At 32.4% G+C, this 12,170-nt stretch overlaps 1 protein-coding gene and 1 long non-coding RNA gene across 2 annotated transcripts; both read right to left on the bottom strand.

The window, feature by feature from the left end:
* Positions 1 to 8,577: 8,577 nt before the first annotated feature.
* LOC120137124 lies at positions 8,578 to 12,170 on the bottom strand. The gene is made up of 6 exons (XM_039152966.1): positions 11,983 to 12,170; positions 11,554 to 11,601; positions 11,289 to 11,402; positions 9,211 to 9,279; positions 9,025 to 9,078; positions 8,578 to 8,817 (listed from the first exon to the last, which is right to left on the bottom strand). Exons 1-6 carry the CDS (start codon positions 12,130 to 12,132, stop codon positions 8,578 to 8,580), a joined length of 675 nt encoding a protein of 224 aa, XP_039008897.1. The 5' UTR covers positions 12,133 to 12,170.
* On the bottom strand, positions 9,783 to 10,494 carry LOC120137098. Its single transcript, XR_005517408.1, has 3 exons — positions 10,477 to 10,494; positions 10,048 to 10,095; positions 9,783 to 9,896 (listed from the first exon to the last, which is right to left on the bottom strand). It is a non-coding gene; the product is annotated as an uncharacterized LOC120137098 (long non-coding RNA).

Here is a 12,170-nt window from a genome sequence, read left to right as displayed (position 1 = left end):
TTTATATAGAAAGGGGAATAGATTTGTTTCCACTCGCTTGTTCAAAATTTTCTTCTCAATTAGCTGCAGATGGGACGGGGAGATGGTGATGATTGTGGCCCTTCCATCAGACAGAGAAAACCTTATTAAAAGAGGGCCATCACTTTGTGTTTGCTACTTTCAATATCATACGTGTCTTCAAACATAATTTTTATTTTAAATTATTCTCTAAATTTTAAAATATTTTATATCACTTCTTAAATTATGATTTCATTTTAAATTAACTTTTAAACTTTTAAACATTATACATCAATCTTTTACTATCAATATTATTCCATTTTGATCATTTCGTTCACGTGATATCATCTCTATTTAAATTTTTTTAGTTTCATGAGAGTTACTTTTTATAATATCTTGGAAATTGAACTTGTTACTTTCTAAAATGATAAATTTATTTTTGAAGGTTTTGAGAATTTTTTAAAAGATCACGAATTCAATTCTTGAGGCTTTCAATTACATATTATCTTTTTAATCAGTAGAGTTAATGCATTTTAACGAACATATCAAAATGGAATGATATTGATAGTTTGAGGATTCATATAAAATCTTTAAAAGTTCATGGATCAATTTAGAATATGACATAATTTAGGGATCAACATTACGAATGGGTATGGATCGAGTTTTTGGCCAACCTGACTTGGCATGACCCAACATAAATATATTTATAAAAAAATCTTAATATTATTCGATAAAATAGGAATCTAATTGAAAAAACAAGATAGAAAGAGTGTTATTGCAATCATCTCTAAATATATAAAATATAATTACATTATTTTTCGGGTTGAATCGAGTATTTTTCACCCTAAATTTGAACATGACACGGCAAACCTATTCTCTAAAAAATTGACTCAATCTAACCCATACTTGATTTTTTTTAAAATACCTTAACATAATAGAATCTAATTATGTTAGAATTCATCATATTCAAGTCATGTGTCCATCCTTAATTGATATATACTATTTTAAAATATATTTTAATTTATATAGTCCTAGTTTGCAAACATCACATGTAATTATCTTATATTATAAATTATTGTATAACTTTGAATCAGTGTGAATATTGATAGGCACCCACAATCACCAAAGACATAATAAGTTACGATAATATTATATTGTAAACGAAACATATTGTCATGTCTATTTTTACGGTCATACTATAATGTTTATCATTCATCGTCGATAATGATATTCGTTTGTATCTATTATTTGTCTAAATCGTTTGATTGAATTTTGTATTCTTTTATATGAATCATTTTAATTTTAAATGAAAAATGACCATCTAGCTCAATTGGTAGAGTACAATGTTCTTAATCTTAAAGTCGTGGGATCGAGTCCTATGGAGGGCATTTTATAATTCGGAGGTCTCCTACAGAAGTTGCTCTCAATCTAGTGTTGGGGGCCAGCCTACTATCTTACCTCCCCCTTATCCCATTACATATGGGAACAAGGGACATACATTTTTTTTATTTTAATTTTAAATGACTAATTCATATACTTGTATAATTTAGAGAATTATTCAAAATATATAATTGCTTTACACTTATTATTTAAAAAGTGATTTAAAAAATCAATTCAAATTCAGATTCTTTATAATTTCATCTCCTCGTTGTTGTACACAAGTTAAAACGTGTAAGCTTTTCCACTTAAGATTCCGTAGTGTGACACTCCACTTAATCTCTACGATGTTCATTACTTAAATTCACTAGTATTGTGTGATCATGTAATTTGTATATAAAACTGTTGAGTATTTCGCATCTTCTAAGCAAAACCTAAAAATTCACATTATTGCAATATATTAATAGCCATTTGAATTAAGTTTGGTGCATAATTTAATCTCTATCATACTTAAATTCTAGATTTAATCCCTAAAATTTAATATAATTGAGATTCTTTTATTTTATAGCATCATTACCTAATTTAAATAGGTAGTAATTTCAAATAAGATAATAATGTGAATTATTTTTTTATATACATATCTTCAAACTATGATTCTCAAATTATGATTCTCATTTCAAATTGAACCTTCAAATTTTCAATATGTTAATTTCATCTTCAAATTATGGCTTTCATTTTAAATAAATCTCCAAACTTTTGAATATTTCAAAGTCATCTACAAATTATAACTTGTATTCCAAATTGGTCCCCAAACTTTTGAACGCTCCAATAACTCCCCAAAATCATTGAAAAGTTTAGGGATGAAATTGAAACATTCAAAAGCTTGGAGACTATTATAAAATAAAACTACTAATTTAAGGATGAGTTTAAAATATTTAAAAATTTCAAGACTAAATTAAAATGATATTTATAATTTGAGGATGTAGGACATAATTAACTCTAAATGTTACATAGAATAAAAAGATCCGTGTTTGCATGATGAGTTAGAAAAGACATTAATGTAAAAGATGTGAAAAGATTCTAAATGGAATAATCCGTGTATTATTTATGTAGAGTAATTAAAGACGTTACAGAAGCATATAAATCAGATTAAATACTGAAACTAAACCGTAAGATTGATCGAAGACCAAAATCATGTTGTAGAGACTCTCAATCATTTGACAATGAACACTATAATATTCTACATCGTTGGTGATCAAACCTGAAATCTTAAGAGATAACAATTATCCCTTTAACAACTGAGGCAGTTTGATGTTTAATGTTTGATTATATCTTCTTCATTTTGTATATTCGTATTATAGTTTATAATTCGTTGATCATTAAAATATTGTTGATTCATTGGGTTGCGCAGGTGATGTCGTGATTATTATAGTTAAAACATATTTTAAAAAAGTTTAAATATTTGATTTGTTAATTGATTAATTAATATTAAATATTTATTATAAAATAATTATTTTAATCTAATTTTATTCTTCTACAACGTCAGAAATCGAATAAATAATGTTACTTTGATATGCATCAAAATAGAGCTTCATTCTCATTCGCATTGTTAGAGTGCAAAATTTGCAACAACATCGTGAATGAGGGCAGCTTAGATATGGTTGCATCCGTCCATATTCTTTAATTGTAATTCAACATTGATTACCAAATGTTTTTAATACAATTTAAAGAGCCTCTAACTGTTGCCAAATCAAATGTATTTTAAAAAAACATAGGTGTAAGGAGGTGTAAACATAGGTGTAATGTTTTTTAAAAATAACATTTTATGTAGCACCCAATATTAATATTTCCGGTAGAAAAATAATAATGCTTTAGGTAGCACTTTACCAGAAATGTTAAATATTTTAGGTAATGAACAATATTAATATTTTCGATAGAAAACATAATATTTTAAGTAACGAATTACTGAAAATATTAAAAAAATATTAACGATAACGGCTTTCCTCGGTAATTATATTAAAGATGTCATAACACATCCCTATGCAATGATCCTAAACTTGACTATGAAAAAAGTCCAAGGTAGCTGCCTCAAATTTCCAACTAAACTCCCAATTCACAAAGCAGATTTTCTGTTGGTGTAGTTGGTATTTGGTAGGTTATCAAGTGAAAATTCATGGGTTAAAGTAGTTGAAAATCAAATAAATTCAAAGTTATTAGTTGGGTTCTGTGTAAATAAGGCATCCCCATCACCTATACCAACATTTAAAATTAGAGTTGGCGTTGTAATAAAAAGGTGGGCGAGCTTAGGTTTCTTAGGCTCTACAAGGGTCAAAATGCTACCATTTAGGTTTTTTGTAATACGATAAATATTGGGGTAAGTATACTACGGGTTACTTAATATACTCAAATAATCAATATAGTCATTAAAACTTAAAAAAAAAAAGATAATCATTGCAATAATAAGAGTAAATTTTGATAAATTTAATGATATTTTATAACTTTTGAAAGTTTAATAATTTAAAAGATCTAAACATAGTTCAATGACCATCAATATATAGGTACCATATATGAAAACACCACGCGACCAATAAGACAAGGATGTTTCAATATCAAGAGAATTTTCTAATAAGAGATGGGGGAGATTATATAGATTTGAATAATGGATTATTAATGCTCAACTTCCATCATTCAAAGAACCAAGACTCAACTAGTTTTTAAATATTTAATATGTTATTTTCTTTTCTTTTATATAATGTATAAACTTATATAGTTTTGGAAACAAAATATACCATACTTTAGATGAAGTGGGTAAAAGCCAGTGGTCCAATATAAGGGGCTAAAAGAACACAAAGGATAATGGTAATAATTATGAGAATAATTCGGTACGTCCCCCTTCATGATAATTGTCACAACCTGACAGGCGACGCATGCATTCTGAAAATGATTTGATCTTCTTCATACTAACCAAACATCTGCGCATATAGTTCATCAGTTGGTATCACTGCTTTGCAGTAGTCTCTAATTGCGATGATGATGCATTAAACCAAAATCAAATACTTGCAGGGTGCAGATTTAAAAGGATCTATTTAGATATCGAAATGTATAAATCCAGACCCGGATTCATGTAGTTGGCAACAGCTGATATGAGTATTATACACCGACCCTGTAACACCCCAAATTTCATTTGGCTTTAATTTGATTTTTTTCCCCTTCAAAATTTGCTATAAGGCCCATGTCACCAAATTTTTAGAAGTTTAATTGTGTACGGTACTCCAAATGTTAAATTTAATCCCAAGCTCTTACCCTTGTGTAGTGAGCCCCGCGATCTGTCGCCATGAGCGCTAGGCAAGGACGTCGACCTTCTCGCACGCGAGGTCAACCTGTTAGATTCTTCGATCCGACTGAGGACCCACCACTGCCAATAGATCCTCCTGCCCCTTCTGGCTTTTCTGTTTCAAGTGATCCTCCGTATGCTCTCAAGATTGGTATGGCAACACTTGTCAGAAGGAACGTCAATTGTTGGGACTGAGTCTGCGGGAATGGTTTTGGATGAGACATTAGGTAGACAGTTGATTCAGGGTGTAGTTAGAGCAACGAGTGCTACACCTGAAGTTCCCATTATGCAAACTTTGATCGATAATGAGGTTAGGATGTTTGAAGGCCCGATTGGTGGAGCCCCTATTGAGGCTAAGAACTTGCTCTATGACACTGAGAGCCACATGGATCAGCTGGATTTAGATCCACCGAGGAGATAATTGGGAGTCTTTTCGATGCTAGATAGGAATGCTCACACCTGGCGGGAGTCTATAGTGAGCAGCCTTCCTGCTGACGTATGACTTGAGATTTCTTTAAGGAGCGCTTCAAGAACTGTTACCTTGGAGGGCGTTATCTGGCTAAGAGACGACAACAGTTTTAGGATTTGGTCTAGGGAGATATGACAATCTCAGAGTACGAGATAGAGTTTTATAGGCTATTGAAGTATGGTGATAGTTTGGTGACAATAGCCCATTTCCATCATCGATTACCGTCGCCTTTGACCGTTGTGTTCATCATCTCCCCGATCATCGTGACCGTCAACCTCCCGCGACCAATACCCCTCTAACTCCTCACTGAGAACTATCATCTTTTTCCGTGAATCGTCATTCGAAGGCTCATTAGAAAGAAGTGTCACCGCCATTATTTTGTCTTCTTTTTTCAACCAATTCCGACATTTGTTCATCACACCACCACCGCTATTGAACTCCTCAAGCTTTTTCAAGAAAATCCCGACTTAGTTTGTTCCCTTATCGTTGCTCCATCGACGTACAACGTTTAACCGCTGTGGGTACTCAAGACCCTCCCGATCACTCGTCAACTCAACCCAGCTCCTTTCGATCTATCAGACCGTGCGAGCCCGTTATTACTCGTTCGAGTGCTGTTGTAGAGCACAACAAGGTCGATGTTCAATAGACTTTCTAGTATGATTCCTTTTTGAGGTTTGTTCCTTATGTGTGATATAATTATTGTCTTTTCTAAAATATGATAGATTACCCGAATTGATTTATAAATGTTTTACCTAAAGGTGTGTTTGGTTGGGGGAATGTGAGATTCCCATGGGAATGAAATCCACATTTCCCCGTTTGGTTGGTCAGGAATGTCATTCCCGGTAATCTTACATTTCTAATAGTGAATTTTTTGGGGTATATTACTGTAGATGTCATTACCTCCCTTTCCTTAGGTGTTGTTGGATTACCGGCGTTTTGGACTAAAATGCCCTTAATTTTTTTTCTCAAAAGTATCATTATTCTGTCATTGAATAATAAAAATTCTATGAATGTTAAACTACAAATTTATCCTTAAACTATTTTAGATTTACAAAAAAAAATCTATAATTAAAATTTTATATGAAGTTTAGGGATTAAAATAAAATTTTAACATTTCATTAAACCTTTATATATTTTCAATTTTGTAAAAAAAATTATATAAATTTTATGAATTTAAATTTTTTAAAGAAAATATATAAATATTTTCCAACTTGTTAGAAAAAAATATATAATAAGGATAATTTGGTCAAATATACATTCCAATAATCTTTTATTCCTTTAACCAAACACGGTAACTTACATTCATGCTAAACCAACCAAACACAAAATACAACATTCCTAGTAATCTTATTCTCTGGTAATCTTTTATTCTCACTGGTAATCTTACATTCCGTGAACCAAACACACCCTTATTGATATCATGGTTTCATGATTTACCGATTATGAACTATGTTTGCTCAATACATGATCTCTAGTTATATGTTTTTATTGGAAAATATAATTTGCCTGATTTATGGATAATGAAATTATTGTTTACTATCTAAATTGTTTTATTGAGATACTGTCTGATTACGATTCTGGAGTATGGAGGTTTGACTCTGATCAAGTTGATAAATCCTTACAGACCTAAGATGATCACTGGGTAGGCTCTTAAGTCCTAAGGTACTCCCTTGGGTAGGCTCTAAGACCCTCAAGATACTCTGTTAGGTTGACTCCTACGCCAAATGAACCTATGGTAAATCCTTATAGATACATTTATGGGAATTGTATATTTGTTACAGTTGAAGGGCAATTAAATGTTTTTACTGAAAACTTTACTGTCACTTTTATGAAATTTTTACTGAACTACTTTTTGAAATTACCAATATGATTTATTATCTACTTATTGGAACACACTGGGCCCTCTAGCTCACTCCCCAATCTTTTACCCCTTTTATATTTTTTGATAGACACTCCAAACCACTCACTTGGAGAATCAACACATTTCGTGCTATACCATTTGTTGTAATATTTTCATCTTCCAAACTGTCTTTATTTTGGTGACATATACCTATATTTTTTATATTTGTTTTACGACATATTTTGTTCTATTATTGATGTGTTGTTAATTGGTACACTTGACGATATTTGATAATTGTTTTACTTAGGATTTTCATGTTTTACAATCGTTTTGGATATATTATGATTTTAAAGTATAAAAGAATGTTTTGGAAAATTTAACGTAATTCACTAGACCTAGTCATGACGCATAGGCTGGGTCTAACGGATTACAAACCCGGTATTGGGTGTGCATCGGCCGTCAAATCTCTCACCTATTAGTTGCAAAACATGACCTTAAATTCCAAATGACAGTAGATAACATAAACTGGCAGCAAGCTGAGATGATTTACACTATTTCAGGGTTAGCCACTACTATTGAAGGGAAGATTTCCTTGATCTAGTTGAGCCGTGATGACAGCGCCATCCAAGCACTCAGTACAGGGAAGGTAATCAAAGCAGATGCCTGAAATTCCCACCAAAATGAATTACATGTGCAATTTAAGATTCCAGGTCCAGAATAAGGCAGTAGATATGCAAGAACATACCAGAAAGAATACGAGTTCATCGTTGGCAAAGGTTGCAGTGAATTCGTTTCTTCGCATTTCTTGTTTGATGAAACCTTGCAGCTGCCAAGAAACAGACAAGAATGAAGACATTTGTTTATTCCAAATGCAAAGGTTCCCAGTGAAGGTATGTGCGTGTGCGTGTGTATATTTGGACTTGGGCAATATTGATGCATATTAACTTGTAAAGTTATTTATCATTTTTCCCATAAATTTGCAACAACCACAAGGAATACATAAATTGATTAAATACAATTTTCTTGTAAATCTAAATCCTTAAACCGTACAGAAAACCAAATTATGTGCTTTGGTAACGAAAACTAATCTGTTATCACTTACACAAGAATGCAGAATTCATGTTAGCATATATACAAAGAGATGGTTGACAGATGATTCAAGTTGGAAGTGAAAGACAGTTCACCCTTTCTAACAAATTATATCAGGGATTTGGAAATTAATATCAGCATATAGATTAAATTGGTTGAGGCAACATTACACAGGACTCTAATATAAAGCCAACAAAAGTTCATGATCTAAGTCATCAAGGTACTTGTACTATTATAGTTCGAAAGAAAAATAAAAACTTTTTGGCTGATTGAACCATGATTACCGACAATCTTGTTTGCAAAACTGAGCAACACACATCAATGGTTGGAAGAGGCCAAAAGTTTCCATAGATTCAACATGATTAAGAGTAAAAACTGGTTTAATAGAAAGAATCATGCCTTGGAGTTAGTGGTCTTTCCATTGAGCATCTTTTATTGTTGGAAACTTTCACTATGTATACTATGAAGTTCTCACATGTAAAGACCATCAAGAGTGACATGATTATTTTTCAGATACATCAATCCTACAAAATCCCATTGCAATGTTAAGCATACCTCATGGTGATATTTTTTAGTTGCTGAGTAAAATCTTCTCGATTGTGGAAAAGCTTGAGACATGTAGTAATTCATGGTAGATCCTAGTCCAAATGAATAATGTTCCACTGCCCCAAACATCTTTGGAAGATGTATTTCAGAATGGTCACTAATAAACTACATTTGCATAAAGATTAGATTTGAATAAGACTCACATGAAAGATAAGCATCCGGAGGAATATCATTGCTTTTAATTAGAAGTAACTGTCGTCGGTATAGTTGTTCATAATGCTTTGAAAGAAAAAATAGTTTTACCAAAAAAAATCAAATGTATCGAGACAGGAAAAAAAAGGTCCGGAAGAATATGTCAGCTTATTATATTACCTTCAAGAATGTGCATCTCATACACCTTTGCCTTTGATATTGCAATGCCCTAATCTGTACAACAAAAAGCAATGATACAAATTAAAAGATTTAATATAATGGCAGGACGTTATATTTCCCCTTCTTTTAAATTTCCGTATGAATTAACATATAACTGATATCACTAGCGTCCAAGGAAAACAATACTTGTGCAATTTGAAGTGCCTGCTCACGATGTTGAATCTGAATCCATTGCTCTGTAACAACTTCTGCCGTTTAATAGCAAGGGAAAGAAATTTAAAGTGAGAAAAATACAAAATAATTTCAAGATCAAGCATATCAAGAGATAACAAAATCAAAACAGAATAAATATTTTCAAGTCTTCTACACAACAATCAAGGAAAGCACAAATTAGTCGCTATTGAGTTCTGACAAGAATGGTCATTTCCATTAACAAATTAATAAGAGTATCAAGAGAAAATAAATAACTTTCTGTTTAAAACATCTTAATGGCGACCAGAACTCCCCACCCCCCGGCGGGAGACAATATATTATAAAATTGGAACAACAATAAGATGGTTTTTAATGCATTTTTTCTGTTATTAATGAATTTGATTTTTAAAATTCATAAAGGTTTTAATACATAGAAATGCTCAGTAATTCAGAGTATTAGATAGTCACAATGTCTAACAAACTAGGAAGTGACAAAGAAGTCCTCTTCATTATTCACAAGCAGACAGTCTACAAGGCAATGAAATCAATGAAAGTAAAATGCCGACCTTCTCAACTTTCGAAGTAACAGCTTCGAGCCTTTCCTCAGCGTCCTGCGCTTTCAATTCCAAAACGTGAAGTTCAAAGTTGTTCTTTCTCGAAACATCCCAAAGCAAATGTACCTAGGAGCATCAAGCCTACAACTCACTTCAGTTGATTATTGCAAATAAACCAAGCATTTATTACCACTCATCAATAACATCAGGCAAGGAATCCAATAGGATAAGCAAATGGAATAGAGATTATATCTATAACAAGCCATTTAAAACGAACCTCCTCTTGTAAAGCTTTAAGCCTTTCATCAGCAAGTAACGACTCATCCTGCAATTAATATAATGTAAAATAAAACTTCAACTTGCAATGTCCATTTAAAAGATAGTAACTGAGTAAACTCTAATTCAGTACACTGTACAATTCAATCTTCTATTTTCAAATTACTTATTTCCCTTTTCTAGACATCAATTGGGGAAAGACGTGCAATCTGGAAACTTTGAGATTCCCATTTCAGGATCGTAAATACGTTTATCAATCCAGATTTTATTCTGATTTAAGTCTATCACTGCTCTTCTAGATTTATTCTAGCTTACATACTTTGGAATGCTTAATTCTAGTGACAGTTATTCAGACGTGAATTATCTCCACTTGCGATTATACTGCATTTATAAACTAATAAAACCAAAGCTTCTTGAGAAAGAATTGAACCTTAAGACTGGATTGAACAGACCGAAGATAAGTGATATTGTTTTCCATGTCCTCGAGAAGCTTCTCGCGTTCTTTGAGAAGAAGGGTTTTAGCATCGATCCTTTGAATTGTTCCATCGAGAACAGATTCTGCAATCATGTTTACAAGCATGAAGGAGTGAAGAATAATGTTTGTATTTGTTTCTAAGCAAGTATTTAGAAAAGAAATTGAAAGCGGGTTTTGCCCAAACGAGAGAGGTTCAGCTTGGCGTCATCCAATTCACGGATCAAGAGATTGCGGTTGTCATCATTTAGTTGATTTTGCTGATGAGAGAGAGAAGAATAAGAAACGGGTGAAAATGGCGGGAAGGAGAATCGGGTTAACCGCTATTGCTGCCTTGCTAACAAAATCAAAACAGAATAAATATTTTAAAGTCTTCTACACAACAATCAAGGAAAGCACAAATTAGCCGCTATTGAGTTCTGACAAGAATGGTCATTTCCATTAACAAATTAATAAGAGTATCAAGAGAAAATAAATAACTTTCTGTTTAAAACATCTTAATGGCGACCAGAACTCCCCACCCCCCGGCGGGAGACAATATATTATAAAATTGGAACAACAATAAGATGGTTTTTAATGCTTTTTTTCTGTTATTAATGAATTTGATTTTTAAAATTCATAAAGGTTTTAATACATAGAAATGCTCAGTAATTCAGAGTATTAGATAGTCACAATGTCTAACAAACTAGGAAGTGACAAAGAAGTCCTCTTCATTATTCACAAGCAGACAGTCTACAAGGCAATGAAATCAATGAAAGTAAAATGCCGACCTTCTCAACTTTCGAAGTAACAGCTTCGAGCCTTTCCTCAGCGTCCTGCGCTTTCAATTCCAAAACGTGAAGTTCAAAGTTGTTCTTTCTCGAAACATCCCAAAGCAAATGTACCTAGGAGCATCAAGCCTACAACTCACTTCAGTTGATTATTGCAAATAAACCAAGCATTTATTACCACTCATCAATAACATCAGGCAAGGAATCCAATAGGATAAGCAAATGGAATAAAGATTATATCTATAACAAGCCATTTAAAACGAACCTCCTCTTGTAAAGCTTTAAGCCTTTCATCAGCAAGTAACGACTCATCCTGCAATTAATATAATGTAAAATAAAACTTCAACTTGCAATGTCCATTTAAAAGATAGTAACTGAGTAAACTCTAATTCAGTACACTGTACAATTCAATCTTCTATTTTCAAATTACTTATTTCCCTTTTCTAGACATCAATTGGGGAAAGACGTGCAATCTGGAAACTTTGAGATCCCCATTTCAGGATCGTAAATACGGTTATCAATCCAGATTTTATTCTGATTTAAGTCTATCACTGCTCTTCTAGATTTATTCTAGCTTACATACTTTGGAATGCTTAATTCTAGTGACAGTTATTCAGACGTGAATTATCTCCACTTGCGATTATACTGCATTTATAAACTAATAAAACCAAAGCTTCTTGAGAAAGAATTGAACCTTAAGACTGGATTGAACAGACCGAAGATAAGTGATCTTGTTTTCCATGTCCTCGAGAAGCTTCTCGCGTTCTTTGAGAAGAAGGGTTTTAGCATCGATCCTTTGAATTGTTTCATCGAGAACAGATTCTGCAATCATGTTTACAAGCATGAAGGAGTGAAGAATAATGTTTGTATTTGTTTCTAAGC

Source organism: Hibiscus syriacus, unplaced genomic scaffold (genome assembly GCF_006381635.1).
Source record: "Hibiscus syriacus cultivar Baekdansim isolate YM2019G1 unplaced genomic scaffold, ASM638163v2 tig00001957_pilon, whole genome shotgun sequence".
NCBI lineage: Eukaryota > Viridiplantae > Streptophyta > Magnoliopsida > Malvales > Malvaceae > Hibiscus > Hibiscus syriacus.
This window is presented reverse-complemented; position numbering and strand designations above follow the sequence as displayed.